A 23,988-nucleotide genomic window follows, 5' to 3' on the forward strand; every position below is an offset into this window, starting at 1 on the left:
TGTATTTATCTAGGCAACACTAGAGTTAAAATAAGTCCAGGTTTTCTTACAGGTAAGTATTGTTTATGTAGTTTCCTAACGTGCACATAGATGGTACATTGAGGAAAACGTATTTCAGACTGTTCTGCTGTTCTCAACAAGTCTCTTCCCCTCCTGGAAACCACTGTAGTATCTGAAGCTGCTCCTGGGATGAGAAAGTCCATCACTACCAAAGCAGCCTAAATTCTGTATTGTCTACCCAGCACTGCTCGTACTTTTCATCTCTTCCCAGTTCACCAGCGTAGAGGCTGATTAAATGAGTCTCTGAGGAGTCTGAAGAGACCAGGAGCAGATTTTATGTATTAAACCGGCGGCTTTGCAGCTGATAAATGGTGAAACTGAAGATAACTGAAGGCTCCGCTTGGAAGGCTTAGATTTTATAACATAACCGCATGCTACCAAGAAACTTAGTTTATTTATTAAAGATTAAGTTCTTATATACTGTACAGCACAGTTATGTATGAATTAAGAATGCAGACTTCCTAGTGTGCTATCATATTTAAAATGTACAGCTCTGGGCCTTCGTTTAGGCCTCCCACATTCAATTAATGAGGAAAAAGGTGCACTTGGACACTTACTGCCATTCTTCCCTTCAAAGGTAATTTACTTACCAGATTTCAGGCTTTTATATCTGGCTGGTGTAGCTTTTAAGTGTTTAAAAAGTGCGATTTTAAAAAAAATCTTAATTGTGCACACATGATACTGTTACAATAGAACCATAAATAATTTTTAACTGATATAGTATCACCAAGGATTCACTCTTCCTCAAAGTACAGATGTGGTACAAGAGCAGTTGATTTTCTCAGAGCACAGCGTCTGGATGTGCTGATGAATTCCCATCCCCCCGCTTAGTGTCACACAGTCTTTCCAAAAAAAGAAACCAACCCAAAATAACAACAACAAACCCCAAGATTGAAAAGGCAACTTTGACTTTTGCTTTGGAGAAGTTCCTGAGGCAAATCTGTCTTGAAAAAGAACAATATTTCTATCCCGTTGAGATTTCAGAGGAACACGCCAGAGTTCCTTGAAGCAGCGTTTTCGAGTCAGACTGAGTCTGGAAACAAGCGGATCCAAAATTATCTTCAGTACTTGTGGACTGAGTTGGAGTTTGTCCAAAGGAATCAGCTGTGCTACATCAGCAGCGGAGCCTGCAGACAACCCTGACACCGACAGAAAGCCCATACAGGAGAAGCCGATCACAGCAAATTTCATTAGCTTCCCCTTCACATCAAGATAGAAGTTTTGGACAAAAATGCCAAAAAATTTAGGACAAAAAACCACATAGATACGCAGACACTGGGAGATCACTCTACACCGCTCCTAATAATGAAGAAACAGCAGGACAGGAACACCCAAGGTGCTCAGGAGGCCTCAGTAAACTTTGCTGGCTAAAAAGATTCAAAACGTCGTATGTAGAGACATAAATGTATTGACTTAGCAACCTTTTTTGTAACAGACAAGAAAAACAGAGATTAATCACATATTCTCCTTTACGAAATACAGATCTACAGAAACATCTGAGCACTCTGATATTAACTGATATTCAACACCTACTTTCTAGTAAATAGGATAACATCTAACAGGGTCACTAAAAACGAGAAATTTTTTACTAGCTCTTCTAGTAATTAAAATAGACAACATTCTTCTAAATCAAACAGTGCAAAATCAAGTTCTATTAAACAAGGTGATAATAGCCCCAGTGATATAGACTTTAAAAAGTAACTTCTTATAGTTAATTTCATTTATATTAGTGATTTTTTGTTTCCATTTCCTGCTTCCCATGAGAATTTCAAGCCACATCAGTGTGCGAACGCTTAACAGTCTCAGTTTTATTCATTCACATTCAATGTAACTACAATATAAACTAGGAAACTTGGGATTAAACCCAGGTAAAGGATTAAATTATTTTTCAATCACATTCTATTGTATTTATCCCACAGAATAAAGTACTTACATTCTATTGAACGCACCTACTTTCAGTTTATTTTGTTTAGTACTATATTTTTGTACCCTTGCTTTTTCTGCGTGGCGTGTCAACTTTGTATAGTAGAAAACCAAAAGGCTTCATTTTGAAAGAGCTCTTCTGGTAGTTGAATTTTCCGAACGCTTCATTATTTCAGAATGCTCACCTGTCACCAGGGCTGTTCCTTCGGAGTTCCAGCGTCCCGCGAGCACGGCCCCACAATGCGCCTCCACGCTCTTCTCCACTCTTCCCGATTTCGAAATCAAGTGGAACTTCCCTAAACAAAAGTTCAAGATCCAAATGATATCACTAATTTTATGAACCGGTATTTCCGACCGTAACAGGATTCTGTTAAAAATACACACGCAAAACATGATGAAGAAACTAACAACAAAAGGACAAAACATGCAACTATGTTGTTCACAACTGCGATTAGCCCAAACAAATGAGCTCTTGCAGAAGAGCTATTAGTAAACTAGCTACAATGTTGAGGGTTTTAATGGTTTTTTTCCTCTTGGTATGTATAATCTTTGTTTTGCCTATAGGTTTTTCTTATGTCCTTCTAAAGTTTGCGTGTTTCTCTGGGGACGCAACTGCCTGCAGTGATTTCATTGTCTGAAAGCCAATGGAGGTAAATACGGCAGCTCAGGAGAGTCCTTGTGGGTTTTGGTTTTGTGTTTTTAAGGTCTGAAAAATCACTCAAAAGGATAAGGGAAAAGGTAGAACAATCTGAGCATCAGCGAGCGCGCTGCTCTGAGGAAGTATTACTGCTTGCATTATGGAACTGTTATGGAAATTCACAGAAGCCAAAAACAAAGCCATTAATGATTTCACCAGAAGCATGAGGAAGTCTTTCTTTCCAAATGAGGGATGTTGCTCAAATCCAGGAAGATCAAATTTAAACTGGACCAAAGAGCAGACAAAGGAGGACTTGGAAACATGTGGCAGAACAAACACGCGGCTTAGAATAGTTTAGGGATTCAAATTAACTAGTTGAAAACCAAAACTCTTCCCAAACTCTTTTGTCTAATCTGCCAGACAATAAGTCCCTACAATGTCCAGAGTGAGCAGAATTTGTTGGGATAACAGCACGGACACCTCACACCTGTGTGTGCAAATGCTCCATCGCTCACCGTGCAATGATTTTTCCATTAAAAACATCCTGCTTGGGAATATGAATTCCAAACCAGACCATACCTGATGAGCCAGAACCGGAAACTAAAAACCTGATTATTTCAGTCAAGGACCAGATTATCAAGCCCAATATGCGTATTCAGGTGGCAACAGAGACAACTACAAACTGGGAAGGTAAAACATGTAACGTCACCGCACTAAATGCACATTCAGGAGCCAAGATGGCAAAATTTAGGTGGCGTGCATCGCCAAAAGCTTGAAATCACTTTTATTGTGTTCCGGTTTCCTATGTTTTATATTGCATTTCAATTAAAAAAAACACAACCAAACACTGCCTTCCCACCCCCAAATCCCAATAGCAAAAGTCTTGAAAACAAAGCCAGACTAAACCCAAAGAAAACACATTCTGGTAGATCTGTCAGTAAATAACCATCTCCATAGTATTATTCAAATGAGTGCAATTACAATTTGTCTTCATTTCACTTGTAAGTGTATAAACGAAAAGGCACAATCACGCAGGCAAAGCTCTGCTAATGCAAGATTTCCAAGCAAAAAAATCTGAAGAAAAAGAATGGTTTGTGGAAATGAGTTTGTTTGAACAGACCATTTAAAATATCACATACAACTGTACATTTTTGCTTTTCTTTATCACTTATACTCATATCTACCACAACACTCTGAACAACTATTTAATCTGATTTTTCTTCCTGAATTCACAGAACTAATATTATTACTAAGACCACTTCTTCCTCATTCAGATCATTTTTTATTTCCTAACATTTTCAGGACTGGTGATCTACATTGAATGCTTTATGTTATCTTATGGTTCTTTCAAAACCATAAAAAGTATTTTATAAAATTAATGCATCAGTGATTTTATGGTACATGTCTCAGGTCTGAAATTCTCATTTTTTGTGTTTAAGCAAGAACTGGATTCATAGGAATTCCACGGCTAAACACTATTTTCTCTGATTTGTCTAAGTGGCCTTTTCTGGTTTTAAAATAATACCTTAAAAAACATGTTTTATTTTCTGATCACCTAATTCAATGCTAGTGTACTTGTTCAATCTGTAGCCAAGACCTTTCCCAGTACTTAAACCTAATTTGATCATTGGCCTATGAATATTCTCATGCCATCACCCACAGTATTTATCAAGTGGCTGAGCTCTTCATGGCCATTAGGAACATATTCCACTCATTTCTCTTAAAAAATTTATAAACAAAAAAAGGAAAGGGCTTCGCAAATTGGAGCTCACACCTAACCCAATGGTATCCATCAGTTTTTGGTATCCGACCTGAAACATTCAGAATCACTTTTTGAAGGATAGAACAAATTCTACGGCGTTTTATATAGCGAAACAATAGTTTCCCCTGAGCCAGGTAGAATCTGTGAGACCTCAATACTTCTGTAAGCAAACCCCTCAACACGTAAGAGAAAAAACAAATTAAAATGAAAGAACAGACAGTTGGCAAGCAACCGAATCCTTTGGTTAGGTCAGATTATCAGGAAAACAATGGGCCACGTCAGGGAGTAGGGGATAAAATCCTGTTACACAGGGTAACATTCAACTCATTTACTCATCTTTTGCACTTTCCCACTTCACAAGCCCCTTCTTCTTCCACAAGGCATCCTTAAAATAGTGAAACAGCAAATTGTAGCCTAGCAGGACAGAATACAGTTCCCTATAAAAGCGGGTCTACCTCAGGCACTAACATAGAATTCATCTGGAAAATATGTGATCATGCATTTCAAAACTGTATCATAACTCTCATGCAGAACAGGGCCAAATCATGTTTTCATGGATATCATCTTGACTTCTGCCATTCCTTTACTTTTCCAACATGTGAACTTCCAGCTGTTGACAGTCAAACGATGTGATTCATTAGACGGAGCTTTTTGCACTGCGTTCACACGCAGGGGTTGCTCCAAACGCAGCGTTTCGATGGATTTCTCTGCCTTCTGTTCTTCAACTTAACACGGGGGTAGCAAAGGCTTCCAAATAGGGACTTACTGCCTTATACACAATTAAGAAAGGGAAAATTTTAGCTGTATGCTTGGACTAGATAGAGGTGATTCAACTGAATCTTACTTTACATCTCCCTCCTTTTGATGCCGTACTGAAGCCAGAAGCTGCCCTCAAATCGCAAAGTGACTCTGCAGTTTTGGAGCAATTTCAAGCGGGAAATTAGCAGCCTATTCAGATACAGAATATAAAATGTGTATGTTTTGTTCATTACTTTTCATAGACTCTCCAATGCTGACCTAATATAAAATTATCAATAACATAAAAAGATGAAAAAAGTAGGTCTTTTCCCTTATGATTTGTGCTTAATAAGCAGTTTAAAGCTGAATATATGCTTTATTTTTATAAAAAAAAGCAGCAAAAAATCAATGCAAGGAGGAAGTAAAAGAACAACATCCCCCAAGAGATGCAACTCAGAAGAAAACCCAGGAGGATTACATTTACATTTACTCTAATTTCACAAACATCTGGAGTTAACCAGGAATTAAAGCAACCCTGTAAAGACATTGGACTCTATTTCCATTGGATCCAGCAAATTTCCAGGAATCCTTATCGCAGAGGTGAATTAGCTGCTGCAGGAAAATTGCAGACTTGACACTTAAGGCATGCTACATAACTAACAGTTAAACAGAACTATAAAGGTAAGTCTTTTAGAAAACAGCAATTAAGCAACAAGGCTTGCTTATGCTCTTTTACAATGCAATAATTCACTTGCACAGGCAAAAAACCCCAACTTTATAAGATAAGTTATCTTTATTGAAAGTGCAAAATTACACTAAGAGATAAAAACTTGGAAATTGGCTACATTAAGTTTGTATCTCAATTTATTCTTTCACAAATTAGATTAGCACTGCTTTCTATTTTGATTTCACTAAGGAAAAAAAAAACAATAAAAGAAACTAGGATTTTTTGGCAAATACATCTCATGAACAGTTTTCCAGAAGCTGAATGTTCAGGTTGAGTTTATGGATCAATGCTAAGAGCTGATCCTTCAGTGCCAACAACAGTTTACTAGGTAAAAAACCCTGAAGATAAAGTACTAACTTAGGCAAGACAAAACCTGAAGATCCTTTGTGATCTGTGAACTAACTACAGCACAAGTAACTGTATAAACAAATTGAGATTTGCTCTGTTCACTTAAACAGAAATTACACCCTACCTTCCTTCCACAATATCACGTTATCTTCCCGCTGCAGGGTACCTGCTGCTCCGAGACAGCCAGAAAGTGGTTTATTTCAATAGCAACTCATTCGGCAAAGCTCAGTTCTGCTTTGCACTGTGCTCCGCTAGCAAAACAGTAGCCATCAAATTAATGACAGGAATCGCAATAAAGGTCCCAGATGTCCAGAAGGAATGCAAGGGCTGAATACAAACTTGAACAATACAAAATTCTCTAACGAGCGATCGCTGGACTGGCTTGAAGAACTGAACGATGTGTCATCTTGGGAAGCAGGGGAAGGCTTCGATCAGAAAATACCACCCCAGCTACAACGCTGTTAGGATAATCAGGGTTGTGCTGAACACTGGACAATTTGGAGGGCCTACACATTTGTAAAAATAAAAGGAAACCAACCAAAAAACCTCCACGTTGCAATAAAGTTGGCAAAGACTGTCAAAACAGCTTAAGCTCCATGCAAGCAAGAAACAGCTGCATTAAGAGAAAGTGAAAGTTAATCAAGCTGATCTCCAAAAGCTGGACAATGATAGAACTGATAGACTCTCAACTGCATACGAATTCTAACAGAGAAATAACTTTACATGGTTCACAGAATTTTCTTCTCGTGCAGTAATCTTTCTTGACATTTTTTTTTCAGATATGGAGGAGACACCATTTTCCTGACCTTCCTCTGACTGTGACATCTTTACGAAGCACTTCAACGTTAGCCAGAATCCTAGGATGGCAACTTTAGGTTAGACAAAAAAAAAGCCTGGTGAAATTTATAAGCAAATGAACACAAAAGTCTTACCGAGGAAAATGCAAATCAACAGTAAGGGACTGGTTTAGAATTTCTTGGTCACACACAACTAAAATCTTGAGCAGCAAGAGAAACCATCTGCTAAGCCACAAGAACCCCTCACTTTAAATCTCTGCCACTGACTGATGTCACTTGGAGTAATCCAACTTCTAGTAGTAAACTGATAGCCCTGCAAAGGTCCTAATGCACCCTGGGAAAGATGCTGGGGCCCACCTCTATATGGTGTTATTCAGGAATCTTTATTCCTAAACTGTGGCTCTTTGTTGCACTTTCACATAATCCACTTGGAGGAGAAGGGCAAGCATTCATACCTCCTAGGCATTACACTTAAGAACAGAGATCTTAGCTAAATCTGCATCGGTTTCACATATAAAGTATTTCCGAATGTACTGCTCCTGCATCATGCTGATTTTTTAATGCTTGTGAAAAAAACCCCTTCAACCTCTTTAAATATGATTTATTTTTTTCTTACATACCATAGTGTTACATAAATCAGAAAAACAAAAGAGGGAGAAAAACTGCATAGCAGAGTTTTAGAAGTCATCTTCTTCATGAAGGTAGTAATGGCCCTTATGTATTTTTTCAATCAACTGTCAAAGCATCATCCAAGCAGAACATGAAATATTATTATTACCATATTATTTTAAAAATACTGGAAAACCGAGTAAATCAATTAACAGAAGGTCTGACTCAGTGCAGTTGTACTTTTGCTCACTATTTACACACGCAATTCCGAACTTTACAGAAGCAGGATGTTAGAAATATAAACGTGGAAACTGAGAAAGATAAAGGATATAAAAGCCAGGAATTAAGAGCACTGGCTGACCTACCAAAATCCCTCCATCCCATGTTTATCACTGAAAGAAAAAGAACAGAAAACCATAGAAAGCAGCTCAGTTAATATTTATCATTGACTGATGTTCCGAAGAACATCTCTGTCTACGCAAACCTCGTCCCCCAGCACAAAACTATTCGGCATGCAAATATTAATTGATACAAATGAATCTTCCTTTCGGCTTTCACAAAAGCTTCCATTTCCACCTTCAGAGCTCTACAGGCAATACTTTATTAGATCTAGCTGCCTAAAATTCATTGGAAAATTCAGCACCAAGTATTGCAAAAATTACAGCTTGGTTGAACTTCTCATTGTCCCTCCACATCTATACCTGAGGAACAAGAGGGAGCCAACCTTCAAATACTGACCCAAAGATGTCCTGCTTTTGTTCTATAATATTCCTTGGGAAGCACTAAGTACCTTGAGAAAATCTCCGCTTCCACTCTGTAAACTGAACTCTCAGCCCTCCTAATTTTTCAGTGCAACTACTGCCAAAAGTCAAGAGAAATCATCAAAATTTCATGCAAGGAATTAATTTCCTCTGCCATTTTCAAATACATAGTATTTCTCTCCATCCATACAGAAAGCAATGCTGGACACAGCAGCTAACGCCCAGGAACAAACCTTTGTTCCAGTCACCGTGAACCTCGCCAAAATAAGTTCCCCCTATCAAAGGAAACATACTAGACCCACAAATTCAAAGTTCTAGCCAAAACATGGGCAGAAGTTACCCATTAAAACTATCGCTAGGTCCCTGTGAAAGCTGTTATATCAACAGGGTGATGGGCAGATGACCATTATTATTATTATTATTATTATCCTGATGGAAACTCTCCGCAGCAATTGCCCATGATCTGTTCTGTCTGGAAAAGCTGGTAGAGATTTAGAGCAGCACATTGCATTCAGTGTTGAGAAACTCCCAGCGCTACTATTTGTGTAGAAATACAGCTTTACCACCAAGATCTTTGATCACTGACAAAAGAACACAAACCAAGTTTAGTATGTTGATGCAATCGGATTCTTTGTGACACATTGACTTACTCTGGAAACTTCAACAGCATTAGCAAGTGAGTAAAACACAAAGGTATATGTACTGGTTTGGCCAACCAAGGTAATTTTCCATGAGGTTTGTGGGACTACGGTGGGTCCTTGGATTCCCTGAAGGAGGGCATGGGAACAGAAATTAGCCTTGAAGATATTAAGGCCTACCTGTGAGAAAGATGGGAGTAAAGGAGTATCCAGAGATGTTAAGGATGTACCCATGAGAGAGAAGGGAGTAAAAGAGTAACATTGATGATAGCAAAAATAGCCAAAGAGATGTTACTGCTGTAACTTGTAACCAAGAGTGAAGAGACATGAATTGGTAAAACTGTATAAAAACGCACTTGTGGCAATAAATGGCATCTGCTGCTTTCATCCTGGAAGAACTTGGTCCATGTCGCTTGTCCATCTCAACCGCAACAGAGGTTAATTAACTTTCTCGTTGATAGTTAGCACAGTCCTTTGTTTTGAATGTAGTTTGTGAATAGTAAGACAGCACCCTGGGATGGAGTTAATGTTTTATTCCAGTAACTCTCCAGTGCTTAGGCCTTAGCATGAAAGAATGGAAGAACTCACTAATCTTGACACTTTTTATCACACGGTCAATGTAAACCAGCAGATTTCGTCAAGGATCAACCCCTTTCAAACACCTGTAGTTTTAGGAAGAAACTCTATCATCTGAACTACCAGGTTTCCACACTGTAGGTTTTTTGTAATGGAAATAAAGTGGGTGGGCTGTGAAGAAAATTTCATTTTACTGCTATTTTTTGTATTTTGTTCAAAAAAAGTAGTAGATCAAGAGGAGAGCCCTAATGTTTTTCCTTAAAGAAAAGGGATGAGAGAAGGGAAACGCGCAAAAAATGCTTGATGGTGTGGAACGTAATCCCCATTACAGTTCTGAGAAGAAAGGAGATAAGTCTGTCCTGAACTGTACAGACTGCTTCATAATAAATGTAAAATATTAAAGGAATTAGTTAGCTAATATTTCTTTACTGAAATGAGGATATGAATACCTCTGCCTTCATGCAGGAAGAATTTGGGTGCAAGTCGGCCAAAATCAAATCCTCATCTCTTTGGCGAGGAGAAGGAAAAAACCAAAGCAGGCAATCAAACCTCCTTGCTCCCACCTCCCTTTCACAAAACAGAATCCGTACACTGGAATACAGCAGCTATGATATTGGATCATATAGTCCATTATTAGTACACTACTGTAATGGACAAATAGCAGCATACTGGATATACATCTGTATATATACATCTGACAGCACAGTGAACATATACACTGGCCTTACACCTCTGACAACAGTCAGAATTTGATGCTTCCGAGGGATATTCAAGATTCCACAGAAGCCAGATACAAAAGATGCTCCTGTGACATGTCCAAGAAATGGGCTACATTGATAGTAAACATCACGGTAAAGCAATTTCGGGAACTTGGTCATCTTCAGTTTTCGTAACAATAAGCTACAGTGTCTCTGTAGGCATGTGGTGCAGATGTATTTAAAGTCAGTGGTTTATGAAACTGAGAAAAGGTGGTAGAAATTGACATTACATTAAAAAAATTAAATGTCTCCTGTCAGAGGTATGTTCGATAACATTGTATCAGAGAAGATTATTGCAACACAGGACATTAAATTTGAAACAGCTATTAATTTTACACCAGTGCAGCTAGATTACAGGTGTTTGATATTGCATTTCTCATGTATTTAAGTGACATACGCACAAAGTGGTATGAAATTATAAATATATTAAATTGACTTACCATCAGAACTTGTCAGAACAAAGCTCTCAGCATGGGACTGCTTCTTCCCACCTATACTTCTGGGAAACCAGTGGAGATCTATGGGATAAATATCATCTGGAAGTTTCACTACTCGGGTAGTCTCACTAGTTAAAAGGTTCCATTTCATAATTTGGTGATCATCACTGCAGGAATATAGTTCGTCAGCTGTGGTCCATCCCACACAGCTAACTAATTCTTTATGTTTAATTCAGTTAAGGAATACTGAAAATTCAAATATGAAAAACAAGCTTACAAAATCTCTCATCTAGGTTATACAAAACTGAAGGAGCATAACAGGGAGATCATTTTGATATGATTATGTAGAATGTTTTATATAAAGAAATACGAATCTTCATTCTTTGCTCTTTTGTTTCAAGAAAAGAGCTGGTATAAATTCAGCCAAAAATAAAGCCAACTAGGATGTAAAAATACAGTTATTATGATCATACTTACTAAAATATAGCTGAAATACTGGGTTACACCTCTAGAAGGGTCTGAGTGCACAGTGCAAGGGCAAAACACCAGTTTATTAACACATCATATATAAATTGTTGACATACCTAATTTATTAGCGGGAAGATTACAGTTTTGTTTACATCTGTGACACGTGTCTTATTACAAACAAGCAGATATAACACTACGTGTATTTACAGTCTGGGAAAGCTTTTATCTTATCCCCACAAGTAAGAAGGAAAACTCAAATCTTTCTAGCAAAACATTGATGGCTTCTGAAGGGAAGGTGTTGCTCTAAGAGTGCTCAACATCTCTTCAAATGTTTCCCTTAAAGGCTGCACTGAATGGCAAGATGAAGAAAAGAACAAAAAGCCACCTGTAAATTTACAAGTATTTTACTATGACATGTATGATAAAGAAATCCCATCTGGAAAATAAGCTATTCAGAGTTAACATGCTGCTCTACGGTTTGTTCTGAGACAAAGGATATGTTTTGGTTCCTTTAGAAGTGAAGTCTTCAGTCTCATTTCAGTTGTCCAGGTGGAGCATTAACATACGTAGGTATAACTGTAATAAAACAAAGAAAACCCACATATATAAGTAGCCAAAATTAAAAATGAAGGCAGTAACATCACAATCAAAAAGCTTTGAAATAAGTAGCGTTACATTAGTACTGTGGCAAAATAAGCACCAGAACAGAGCTGAGCTTTAAGGGCAAGCTAGCCTTTCACCCATCCCTATTTGTAATGTCCATGATACTTTACTGCAAAACAGTAACTCCAAAAGCAGTTTAACAGGATCCCATCATTTCATTCCCTTCCTTCTTGCAACAGCAAAAACATTTCTGTTTCTGTGCCTGGACAGGGCACTGGTCCAGGTTAAAGCGTTTGTGTACCCCAGGATGGAAAGAAGCGAGAGCAAGTGGGTGTGAGCAGATAATATACTCTGAGAAGAGCATGACAATGCACAGCATGGCCTTCTAACCTTCTGGAATTTATTCACCATGAAAACGACTGTGTGTCAAACAGCTACTACGCAGAACTTAAGAAGTATTAAAAGGATAACAGTCTTAAAACATGTAATTTTGTGTGCCAGAAGTATAAGTTATTTTCAACCCTACTTTACATTAATCGATGGACACAAACAATAGTTAAATTATTTAAGAATAACTATATGTCTCATATTTGAATGCCTGATTTCCTTCTACTCTTATCTCAAAACCACACAAGGAACCTGATCATCAAGGTTTTTAAAAGAGGCCCATGGTTGCACTAAACTTTCCAAGTAATCATGTCCTTCACTTGTGTGTGGTGGCAATGCCTTCATTCAGCACCTACATGTATCTGTTCAGGATACACTGCCGAGTTTTCTGCTAATCAGTTGCAGGGTTTGTCCCTGTGCCATAAATTCTAAAGCTAAATCCTTAAACATTAACCTTACAACTTGTATACAGCAAAGAAACAGCGGGGAGTAGAAGAACGTTAAAGATTTCTTCTCCACTTTAACCTAAGCATCTCTCCTGCTTAACAGAACACCTCATGTTTATTTGGATGCATAGATCTCATCTGCTGCTATTTTCTGCATACACAGCTTGCTAAACCCACCTTTTCAGTTGCCCCTTGGTAGTTTTTAATTGTTTATTTCTTAAGCTTTCAGCAGGCATGTCACTATTGTCACCTTTCAGCTTGCCATCCCTCCCTGCTCCCACTTACACAGGCACCCAAAATCCTTTAAAAGTTATCACAGAATTATATTATTTTACTTTGAAAGACAGGGCCAGAACTTTATCATAATATTTGAAAACAGCTTAAACACTCTTTATGTGCACCTAAATGGCAGAACGTCCCCTATATGTCGCACAGCTACACCTGTTGTCACCAACAGGTACATCCTCACCCCTCCCAGTACACGCACCCCGAATCACAAGCAGGTTAGCAGAAAGCATTTACTAGGAGTTTTTTTAAAAAAAAGATGCGGCAATAATGAGTTGTTGGGGCACCGAGAGCTTGGCTCAGCTCCTCCCGCGTCCCACAGCCTCACACCGGGCTCCGAGCCCCGCTCTTTCCCCCCTCCAGAGCTGCTGAAGAGACGGGCAACAGAGACAGCGGCAGGAGGTTGAGCAAGAGCCGGGGGTGGAGGACGGAGCGGAGGAAAGGGCGCAGATGGCGGCTGTCCCGGGCCGGCTCCGCGCAGCCCCGTTGCCCTCAACCGGCTCTTCACAGCCCCGCCGCCCCCGGGCCGGTTCCTCACGGCCCCGCTGCCCTCAACCGGCTCCTCACAGCCCCGCTGCCCTCAACCGGCTCCTCACAGCCCCGCTGCCCCCGGGCCGGTTCCTCACGGCCCCGCTGCCCCCGGGCCGGCTCCTCACGGCCCCGCTGCCCCCGGGCCGGCTCCGCACAGCCTCGTTGCCCCCGGGCCGGCTCCGCACGGCCCCGCCGCCCCCAGGGAACCGCGGCTCTTCCCGCCCCGTCCGCGTCTTCCCCCCGGAGCCTCGGGCACCACGTAGACGGCAGAACCCGCTCTCCGGCAGCGCCAGCTCCGTGTTTTCCACACACAGCTTCCAGCTTCCCAAACGGCAGGTTATCCACCCCCCTCCGAGAAAGTGAAGAGAAGCTGCTAAATTCATGTATACTGTGATTAATTTACAAAAGACGTACCCATCACTAACCAATCGACATGATAAATGCTGACCACATGCAAAAACGGGATATTTCTCAAGTTTTAGATTCTTCTGCACGATAAGAGACAGAAGATTAAGTGATACACAGTTCAGAAGCAGAGTGCTTAGTTTGTATTTAACTAATAATTAATAGATGTAAGAAACTAAACAAATACAACTAACATAATCAATTATTTCTTAGCATAGATGTATGTCAAAATTACCAAAAATTGTAATGCATATGTAATAATTATGTGAATATAAGCAAGGTATGAGCATCCAGTCTTCGGAGCACTGATGGAGGATGATCCCCAGAGCTCCCCAGCGCTGATAAAATAAAGAACTGACTCTGCTGTTCAGTTTATTTCTTCGTTTCAAAAGCGGCCTCCCTCCACCGCGCTGTCTCCGGCCGAGCACCAGCGCCCGTGTCCCCCTCAGGGCTGCCGGGGGTCGGGACTCTCCCCCGCTCCGCCAGCCCCGCTTCCCACACCGCGCCGCGGGTCACGGCTCCCGACCCTCTCGCCCACCGCCGGCGGTGAGTCAGATCGGCCGCCCCACAGCCTCCCACGGCGGCTAGGGGAGGGGGATGCCCTTCACCGCCTACCCCAGCCCGTCTTTACCTGCGCCGGGGAGAACGCGGAGCGGCGGGAGCGCCGCTGCCTCAGCGCCGGCTCGCGGTCCCGGCGGCTTCCCGAGGCGGCGGCTCCCGCCCGCCCCGCGGCCAAGCGGCTCCGTCTCTATGGCGACTTCCCGCGAGACTTCTGCTTCTTCCTCCTGCTCGTCCCACCGCCACCTCACGGGCCCTCCCCGCCCAGGTGACACGGCCCGGTGGCGTCACCGCGCCACCCGTTAATTAATACCTCTTTAAAAACCGCCGTGTCCCCGCAATTTATTTTTTTGTTTTTTTTAACTTTAATAACGGCGCCTGTTCACGCCGCCGCTCCGGCCCCCACCACCTCACCGCCCGTTGCCGAGCAACCAAGCACCGCCCACTGACCTACTTCTAAAATTAAAATAAATCCTTTCCCCTCGGGGCGGGGGAGCATTGTCACATTCAACCGCGAGTCTCTCCCCCCAAAAAACAGCTGCTCTCCGCAGCGAGGGGGTTTATTTTACTTCTTTTCCTATCCCGCCCAGCCCGTCCGCGCAGTAACCGAAAACAAGATGGCGCGGAGCGGGGCTATTTTTTTTCCCCCTGCTTTCAAACCCGCGGGAGCCCGGCCCCCTCCCTTCCCAGCATGCCCCGCGCTTTTCTAACGAATTTCGGTTCGAGTTCGCCGTTTGGGCGCCATTTTCGAGTGTAGAAGCCGCCGAGTTGCGGTGGGAGCCGGAGCTGCCCGCGCTGCCGCGACCTGGAGCCTCGCTGAGGCCGGACGTCGTCAGTCCTAGGAGGTACCAGCCCCGCGGGGGAGCTCGGCGGGCAGAGCGGGCGGCGGTTCGCCGGAGGGCAGGTGGAGTTGGGGGGTTTCACCCGCTGGCGAGCGGGGCGGCCGAAGAGCCCTCAGGGCGATTCCCTGGGCACGGGGCGCTGAGGGGGAGGGAGGGAGGGAGAGCGGCGGGCTTTGCCTTGCGCCTTGTTCTTCACTTTTTCTCTCCGCTATGAGGGAAGGAAAGGCGGCAGCAGCCCCTTCTCCCCGGGCCCGGAGGCCGGGCGGGGGCTGCCCCGCCGAGGGCCCTTCCCGAGGGGTCCGGGCTGCCCGGCGGCCGCTCGGTCCCGCTCCGACGGGGCGCAGCGCCCGGTGTGTCCGACCTGGCTGGTGTCGGTGGATGCGTTTGAGGAGGGGGAATGAGAGGAGGGTCCTCTGCAGCCCCATGTTTCCTGCTGTGCCCTTTGGGGACCGTGAATCGGAGACCCACTTGGGATGGGGAAGCACAGGGATACGTTTCGGTAGGACAGGGCCCGGTTTTAATCTGCTCACAAAGCAGAGACCCCTTCGTAACTCGCTCTGTCTGCTCCTTTTATGCTTGAAATGTGAGAGTGAAATAATAAGAAAGTCCATAACGACTTGGAAAGACTATGACAAGGGCGCAGTTGGTCTCCTTAGGTTAACGGATGGATTGAAAAAAACGCCAAGAATTTTTCACTGAGTTAAGTTATCGCTATCAAACGAAATCGGCCGATAAAAAAGAAGCTTTTCTGTTCCTCTCTGACTGTCTTTTTCGCCCTGCCCGTAACAAAACCGGCACTTGGCAGGAGATCGTCGGGAGATGCTTTTAACAAACACCTTAAGCTGAGCCGGGGGAGGGGCTGGGCACGAATTTCGGCAATTTGTTAGAGGGTTATGTGGCAGCTGATTTCTCGCGATTTAAAAGCAGAGGTCAAGTAGTTATGCGTGTTCATTCTGTTGAAGTATCTGCGGGGGGAAGGGTTGGTAAGGTAAATAGGTCTATATTGCACAATTCTGTTGGAGTGGAGCAGTTTTGGAAAAAAAAATAGATCTGGTACTTTGAGAGGCTGTAATTGTCTGAGACAGCCATTGCGGAACACTTCTTAACAGGGGCATAGACTCAAATTGCCTTAAAATGAGTTCTTTCTCTCATTTCCCCCCCTCCCCCATTGTCCCAAATGAAGGACTCTCATGAGAGTGTGGGTTGGGGGTAGGTCTGAAAACGTCAAATGATTGGCACCAATTGTAAGATGACTTTCTAACCACGTCAGTTTTTTTATCTGGTGAGAAGTAAACTTTCTCATGTCTGTTTTTCTGCGAACTAACTTCGCCACTTGCTGCAATTTAAACTCTTTGGAGAGAGTTTCGCTCCTGCACTCGTCTTTCTTCTCATCGGTTGCTTTCTATTTATAATTTTGGGAGCCGTGCTCAAGTGCCAGCTGATGGACTTTTGTAACGTTTTGCTCTTGATCTGTTAACTTGAACTTCACAACTAGATTAAGGTATTTCGGTTTGCTTTCTCCGTTAAATGTTGAATGCTGGCTATATTGGTCGTGTTATATTTTGTGAAATGCATGTGTTGATTTAAACTGTTTAAGGGTCAAGTCTTTGCTATAATTGTGCAGGTCTTTTTGTTTATCCATATAAAATATATAGTCGGTGTGGACTGTTGGAAAAAAAAAATGCGTGTCAGGTCTGAACCGTGTATGTAAAAAGTGCTTGCAGAAGACATATGGCTACTCAGTTTGTTATTGCGAATGTGTGTTTAACTCTTTTGCCCCCAGCATCACGGTTGCGTTCTCTGAGCACAGTCCCTGTGTTGAACATGGCTGTGGGAGTTCTCAGTAGGGAGATTCATGCTGTTTCTACAGATTAGCGTCGGTCCGTTGTTTTTTGGGGGGGTGATGTATGTTAAAATATATAATTATGAGGCTAAGCTTGAGGTTTTGTTTCAAATTTGGATTTTTGTCTTCAAAATACCTCCAGTCTCTAGTTTCTAAAATAGCCAAGCCTCTGGGCAAAGGTGTAGGTATATTCCTTAGGGGGCTGTAGTTCAATGCTTAGATCACAGGGTTTTCTTGTTTGTGTTAGCAAAGGAGATAGATCCCTTCAGTAGTTTGATTGCTTGGAATGGAAGGGGAACAGCCAACAGGGAGCATGCCAAGCAAGAGGACCAAAACCTCAACAGCAGCCCGTCGGCGGAAAGGCAGAGAGCCCTCTGAGGAGTCCTCCAGTGACATGGAAGTGGAAAATGAAGGTGACAAAGAGCCTGCCAAAGTACCCCCACAAGGTACGTCTGAAGATCGTTGTGCTGATGGTGTGTAAACTTGATAATAGAGCCTGTTTAGCAACAACATTCAGTAGAATTTGTCAACTGTTCCAGATAGGATTTGCTCTTTTCTCTTCTAGAAAGGAATATTGAAACCCTTGGCTCCTGGCAAGTTTAAACTGCTTTTAAAATGGTAAAAGAGAGCTTGCGAAGAGTTAAAGTGTTTGGACCAGTGATTTAGTGCAAGTGCAAAAGCAATTTGTAGACTTTCTCCTAATAAAGCCTATTTCATATCCCTGATCTGTAACATTGTACTTAGGATTGTGGTACAACAGCAAGATTTTTCACATTTATGTGCAGCCAATGGTATGGGATTTCTTGGAATGGAATAAATGTCAAGTTTATGTACTTAACTCTTAAAATGATTTGGCTTTTTTTTCATGAAGCAGTGTATTTTGTTGAGTTTCTTGAGTTGAGTTTTTGCTGAAAATGTCTGGAAAAACTGCAGTGTGTGTCTTTTTAGGTAGCCAGAGAAGCAATTATTAAAGCAAGGTATTTGACAAATAGATTAAAATATTGAAATTGGTGGCAAAAACTACTGTCTATTTGGAGAAGAACTTGCTAGTAACTATTGAAAAGCTGCTTTGCTTACAACTAGCTGATATCCAGGGGGCCAGTTTGTTTTCGTAACAAACTTCCTGTCTTTGCAGAGTAGTTGTGCTGTCATTACAGCTTTCAGAGCATTGTGCAGCGATCCCCAAATCTTGCAGAGTGACTTGTGAGCACGCTTGAAATGTGGCTTTGCACTTATTAATTAGAAAGACTTTGCCTGTTTCGGATTTGGAGGCTTATTGTGACGGTTGTAGCTATTGTAATTGCAGAGTGCCTATTAAAGTGTGTTAGAATAAGAATTACATAATGAAAGAACAAGCCCACTAGTGAATAGATGGGACATCGTAAGTATCTCTTTTTAGAGAATTCAGTTCATGGAGAGAAGAATTTTAATTCCACTGAGCTTATTTTAATAATTACAGATGAAAGTATAGGTTTTGTTCTTATAGAAAAGGTGTTTGCTTTTCCAGTTGAACATTTTAAAAGGTGTCTAGTCATTGAGAGCTTATAGTCTTTTTTTTTTTTTCCTTTCTGTTTATTTTGGATGGTTTTTAGCAGTCTCAGATGAGGTGCTTGATAATCGGAGTGTGGAAGAGATTTTGGGTAGCATCCCTCCTCCCCCACCTCCAGCAATGGCCAATGAAGCTGGTGCTCCTCGTCTCATGATAACTCATATTGTAAACCAGAACTTCAAATCCTATGCAGGGGAGCGAACTTTGGGACCTTTTCATAAGGTATCTTTCTTTTACCTTAAGCATTTTTTAAACAGAGGTAAGACTTCGCTGTGTGTTAGTATTCCTTCCTGTATTTTCATGTAAGCTTGCCTCAGAGTAACTGAAAAATATTTAAGTTTTAGAGTTACTTATATAGTGCTTTTCTAAATTTTCATTATTGGGGCAGCAGAAAAAACAGTGAAGTGCAACTTTCTGATGCAGAACAATTTTAACTTATCAGTAAACCTTAAAAAGCCACACTTTTCTCTTTATTTCGTTTGCTGGGAAACTTTTAGGGGTGTGTTTGAAGAATGAGAATATGTTTTAGTGCCCACGAGAGACTTACGTAGCTAATCATGAAACTTTCCTTGCGAACATGCTTGCTCAGTGCAGTATCGCTTTGAGTTAACAAGTTAAAATTTAGAAAGCTGAGCTGAGTTGAGGTGTGTTTTTGTTTTTCTTAAATAAGTTGTGCTGCTTTACCTTTGGCAGTAAAAACTAAGCTATCAGATAGTCTGCAGTTTCATGCAGTAGAAATAATTGTGTTTTAAACTGTTCGCAAATGAAATGGGTGATGTACACAGGCCAGGATCTATTTCCCTTTGTCACTTTTTTCCTTCTATTATGCAGCGTTTTTCATGTATTATTGGGCCAAATGGCAGTGGAAAATCCAATATCATTGATGCAATGCTTTTTGTGTTCGGGTACCGAGCACAAAAAATCAGATCCAAAAAACTCTCTGTGCTGATCCATAGTTCTGACAAACATACGGACATCCAGAGTTGTTCTGTGGAAGTTCACTTCCAAAAGATCATTGACAAGGTATGTATGCTTCTATTCAGAACAGTGGAGACTTTCTTTTATTTTAAGGATTTGAAAACTTTTAATATTGGTTATTTTCGTTTGAGCTGGGGAAAACTTCATAGCATGACTAGTTTATCTTTGGGATGTAAAACATCAATTCGAAGTTAATTAGCTTAAAAATTCCTCTGAGTAGTGTTGTTCTTAAAATATTAGTAGGGATTATTTTTTAAATTTTCTTTTACATGTCCATTTTTAAACTATTCAGAAAATGTAATAATTTTAAGAAGTCATTTTAGAGTTGTCATCTCTTTTACCTCAAGTAAATAAAACATTTCTTAAATTAATTGGATTCTTAAGAAGTCTTCATTTGCACATGCTATATATTCTTAAATTTATAATATCGGTGTATATATCAAGAAATAAAACCTATTTAAACAAAACTTTTCAAACCAATTAGAAACTATATTAGGTTATGTAAATTTAGAAAAATATATCATGAATCTGAAACTTTCTTATTTACACTTTATATACTGTAAATATGGCTGCAATTTTAAAACAGATTTTTCATCAAGAATTCTGGAACTTGAGTCCTACCACTAAACATTTTTGAACCTGATATTTTACTTGAATGAAATAAAGTGTTGGTAAATTAAAAAAATAAATTTTGACTGCCACTTCTTGTGTCAATTAAAAACCTCTGGGAAGTTTGCTTGATTTATGTCAGTTACAGTGCAAGGAATTTAGTTTTCTTTATTTAAATTGCTTTTTTTGTGGACACATTCGAGCTGAAGTATGAACTACTGAGTTTGGGGTCAGTTAAAATAGTGGGAAGTGTACATTGAAATTTCAAAAATTGTGATAATAAAGTGGCAAAATATGCAGCCTCTGAAGGAATTGTTTTAAAAGACTTTCCCCCCCCTTTTGGTTTGATGGACATACACACATACCTTTTGCTTGCATTTCTAATAACCAGATTCAGAATATTTTCTTTTCACTTTGTGTTACCATCTAGGAGCTAACTCTGATCTCTAAAAGTTCTGCATACACTACATGCCAGTTTGATGATGCTTTGGGGGGTTAATCTGGAAAAGTGGCAGGCCAGTGTGAGTTTTTACAAGAAGCAGGCATCAATTTTAACTTTTTAAAGTATAGGCCAGGCTTTATTTTAGTTGTTGCTCTGTAGGTAAGCCTAAGGTATCTTTTGAAGCTGGAGATGTCACATTTGTCACATCTTTAATGTTTGGGGTTTTTTATCTTGCACAGTTTCTCTTTAGAACTACTCAGCTCAAAGTAACTCCTTTTCCTAGCACTATGAAAGAGGAGTTTAAACTGCAAGCAGTAGTTGGGTGATTCAAGATTTCCTAATCTAAAATGTAAAGGATGGAATAGCACAGCCACTTTAAATTTGAAATGGGCCTTTCCCTTTGTGATTTTGAAGCAGTGTGTAAAGAGAATAAATTAACTATTTTCAAAGCAATAGCTTATATTAGAGGTTGGAAAGGCATAATATGAAGGCTGTTCTGTTTAAATGATTTGGGCTAATTTTTGTCCAATTCTCCAGGGTTTTTTAGATTTTTTTTCCTCTCTTTTTTTGAGATATGCAGCTTTAAGACAGTTCTCACTTCTACTAGACTTAAAACCTGAACATGATCAAACTTTTGGGCTTAATTGTGAAATATGAGGTAAACCTGTGACATAGTAATTGTTTTTCTGGCTTTGTTTTTCCTCAAAACAGGAAGGAGATGATTACGAAGTCGTTCCTAACAGCAATTTTTGTGTATCTAGAACTGCCTATAGAGATAATTCCTCTGTCTACTCCATCAATGGAAAGAAAACTACATTCAAAGAAGTTGGTATTCTTCTTCGAAGCCATGGAATTGATCTGGACCATAATAGGTTCTTAATTTTACAGGTTGGTGTATGAATAAAAACAATTTTAAGTATTTCCAGTTATAGTAATAAAAACATACTGTCTAGGTTTTAAGTCTTGTATTTGAGGCCTTAAAGTACTCTAGCAGCACATCATGGTTTGCATGCTCTAATAAAGATGCGAATCATTATTTGCTGCTTTAGAAATTTAAGGAAGAGAAACAGTTGAAGATACTAATAGAATATTTTTTTATTAATCAATTTATGTTCCTGACATGTGGATGAATAGAAGAGTTGTCATACTTGTTCCGCCCTAGCAGCACGTAAATATTGGTGTAGTAAAATAAACCTTAAACCCCAATATTATTGTGCTGCTTAAGCGTGGCAGAGATTCAGCAACTCCTTTATGCTTTAGATAAAAGTACATCGATATTAACTTAAATCTTAATGATTCTACTGTGAAGTTATATGGCTCGCATATACTGCTGTGGTTTTACTGGAGAAGTATGTATATAAAAATTAACTGTGCATAAAAATGGAGTGCAAGGAAAAACACATGAAGTGTAGTTTTTGTTTACACTTGTTCAGCAACTGCAGAGCACTCAAAGAATGGCAGGTTTATGACCAATTCAAGCTATGTTTCTAAAAGCTACAGTTTACAACCCAATCTGTAAAAAAATAATAATAGAATTTTTCAGTATAGTATCATGCATATTTGCATTTCACCTTAAAATGGTAAGGCTTGCTGGCATCTGTTTGCTGTTTAAAAGACAGGCTGAAGACAACCACACTTTTTTTTTGTTTTCTTAGTTTTTAAATAATAGTGGAGAATCTTGCTGTGTGCCAAACAATCACTTAAAATGTAAATTAGGTGAAAGTACTTGATGGAATATTTAAACACTGATCCAATTGAATAGCTAGATCTGCAATTATCTGTAATCATTTTGCTACTATTACTAACAGGTCTCAAATCTACTCTGAGGAATCGTGGCCTAGAAAATTAGTGAGCAGTGGGAGCCTCCCAAGGTCTGAAATGTTTCACTAGAGTTTATTTTAGGCCTGTTTTGTCAAAGGAGCTTCCAGTTCCCCTCTTAAAAAAAAAATTGTAGATGGGTCGCTGTGCTTGCTTCACTTCCTCCAGCCTTTTTGTGCGGTCCTTTTTACAGTTACACCCACAAAAAGAGGATATATCTGTTTAGAAGTCTCCGTGCCAATTAATTATTCCCTCCAACGCTTTATTCCTGGATTCTGTTTCAAGATGGAGTGAGAAGCACCTCCAACAAAACAACTGTAGTAAATACCCTCTTTTTTCTGTACAGTTGTTCTTGTGTCCTTTCAGTAAAATTTCTAAAAGGGAGAAAATGCAGTCAGAGATTAAGCAGGGTAGAAATTATGGTGCAGATCTATCTAAAACTTGGTGTTGGAGAGTGGATGCCCTTTTACCCCTGCGACGAGAGGAAGGGAATATTTGGGTGGGAGTATTGCTAAGCTTTTAATATTGATTTTATTTTTTTTCCCCTCAAATGTGATTTGTTTTCTTCTCCCATTAATTGTTTCCTATGAAGTTATCAATGAGGAGAACGTACCTTTTCCTAAAAGCTTGAGTTTCATGCTTCCCACCTGTACAAGGGGAAGTAAGGGGGAGATACAACCAATATTAAGGCACAAAGCAATGGTTTCCACCATTATTTTTTGCTTTCATTCCACTGGACTCTTTCTGGCTAATGTATTATTGTTAACGGCAGAGGAAACTACTGAAATTGTCTGGTTTTCTTTAGCCTTTCTGGCTGAGGCAAAGTCCTTTTTCTTTGCAAATAAGGTTTTGTACCTTTTTAAAGTGAGATCTACTGATTTGGTGATTCAAAGTTGAGCACTTTCCAGTTGAGAGGCATAATAATATTTTCCTCAGGATAACAGCAGAACTTCAAAACTCAAATATTAAAAGTTATAGTTAGAAGTAAATTAGGCCCAAGCTGTGAGTTACTATCACAAGGATTGCCCTTTTTTCCTTAATGGTTTTCAAATTAAGTTATTTAAAATTGGAGGGGCAAGTAACAGGTTTATTTAGCTTTTGCTCTTCTCTTGTTCTAGCTAAGCTAAGTTTAACTTGATATCAAGTCAGAGTAATTTCTTACTTTAAGTTATAAATCTATTTGATTTTGACTGTGTCAATAGGGTGTAATTAAAATATTTCACTTACAATGTAGATTTTTGGGCAAAAATGTTAATTAAGTATTATCAAATGCTGGTTTTTGTTTTGTGTGACAGAACATTCACTAGTTAGTACTACAGAAAATGTTGAGACAATATGTCCTACATGTAGTAACAAAACCTTTAGATACTTGATTGTATCTTGCTAGCATATTTAGCCTTACTCAATGGAAATATTTGCTGTTTAGAAGACTCCTATATTTTTGTTTGTTTTC

General features: G+C 40.2%; 2 protein-coding genes across 11 annotated transcripts in view; one reads left to right on the forward strand and one right to left on the reverse strand.

The window, feature by feature from the left end:
* Positions 1 to 14,757, reverse strand: part of IFT80 (intraflagellar transport 80) — a 46,558-nt gene extending 31,801 nt beyond the window's left edge. The window contains exons 1-4 of one of the 2 annotated variants that reach the window (XM_065073446.1): positions 14,528 to 14,757; positions 11,739 to 11,815; positions 10,775 to 10,996; positions 2,169 to 2,279 (exon numbers count right to left, since the gene is read on the reverse strand). In XM_065073446.1, coding sequence (XP_064929518.1) covers positions 2,169 to 2,279; positions 10,775 to 10,996; positions 11,739 to 11,775 — 370 coding nt within the window. In that variant the 5' untranslated portion in view covers positions 11,776 to 11,815; positions 14,528 to 14,757. Of the gene's footprint in view, positions 1 to 2,168; positions 2,280 to 10,774; positions 10,997 to 11,735; positions 11,816 to 14,527 lie in introns of both variants that reach the window. The other variant, XM_065073445.1, reaches the window with a different exon arrangement.
* A 141-nt stretch (positions 14,758 to 14,898) lies between these two features.
* SMC4 (structural maintenance of chromosomes 4) overlaps positions 14,899 to 23,988 on the forward strand; it is a 34,987-nt gene continuing 25,897 nt past the window's right edge. Inside the window, exons 1-5 of one of the 9 annotated variants that reach the window (XM_065073440.1) lie at positions 14,899 to 15,299; positions 17,387 to 17,585; positions 18,735 to 18,910; positions 19,520 to 19,711; positions 21,429 to 21,605. In XM_065073440.1, the coding sequence (XP_064929512.1) occupies positions 17,426 to 17,585; positions 18,735 to 18,910; positions 19,520 to 19,711; positions 21,429 to 21,605 (705 nt within the window). In that variant the 5' untranslated portion in view covers positions 14,899 to 15,299; positions 17,387 to 17,425. Of the gene's footprint in view, positions 15,300 to 16,586; positions 16,798 to 17,386; positions 17,586 to 18,731; positions 18,911 to 19,519; positions 19,712 to 21,428; positions 21,606 to 23,988 lie in introns of those variants that run through there. The other 8 variants (XM_021294152.2, XM_065073437.1, XM_065073441.1 and 5 more) reach the window with 8 other exon arrangements.

Source organism: Columba livia, chromosome 9, assembly GCF_036013475.1.
Source record: "Columba livia isolate bColLiv1 breed racing homer chromosome 9, bColLiv1.pat.W.v2, whole genome shotgun sequence".
Classification (NCBI taxonomy): Eukaryota; Metazoa; Chordata; class Aves; order Columbiformes; family Columbidae; genus Columba; species Columba livia.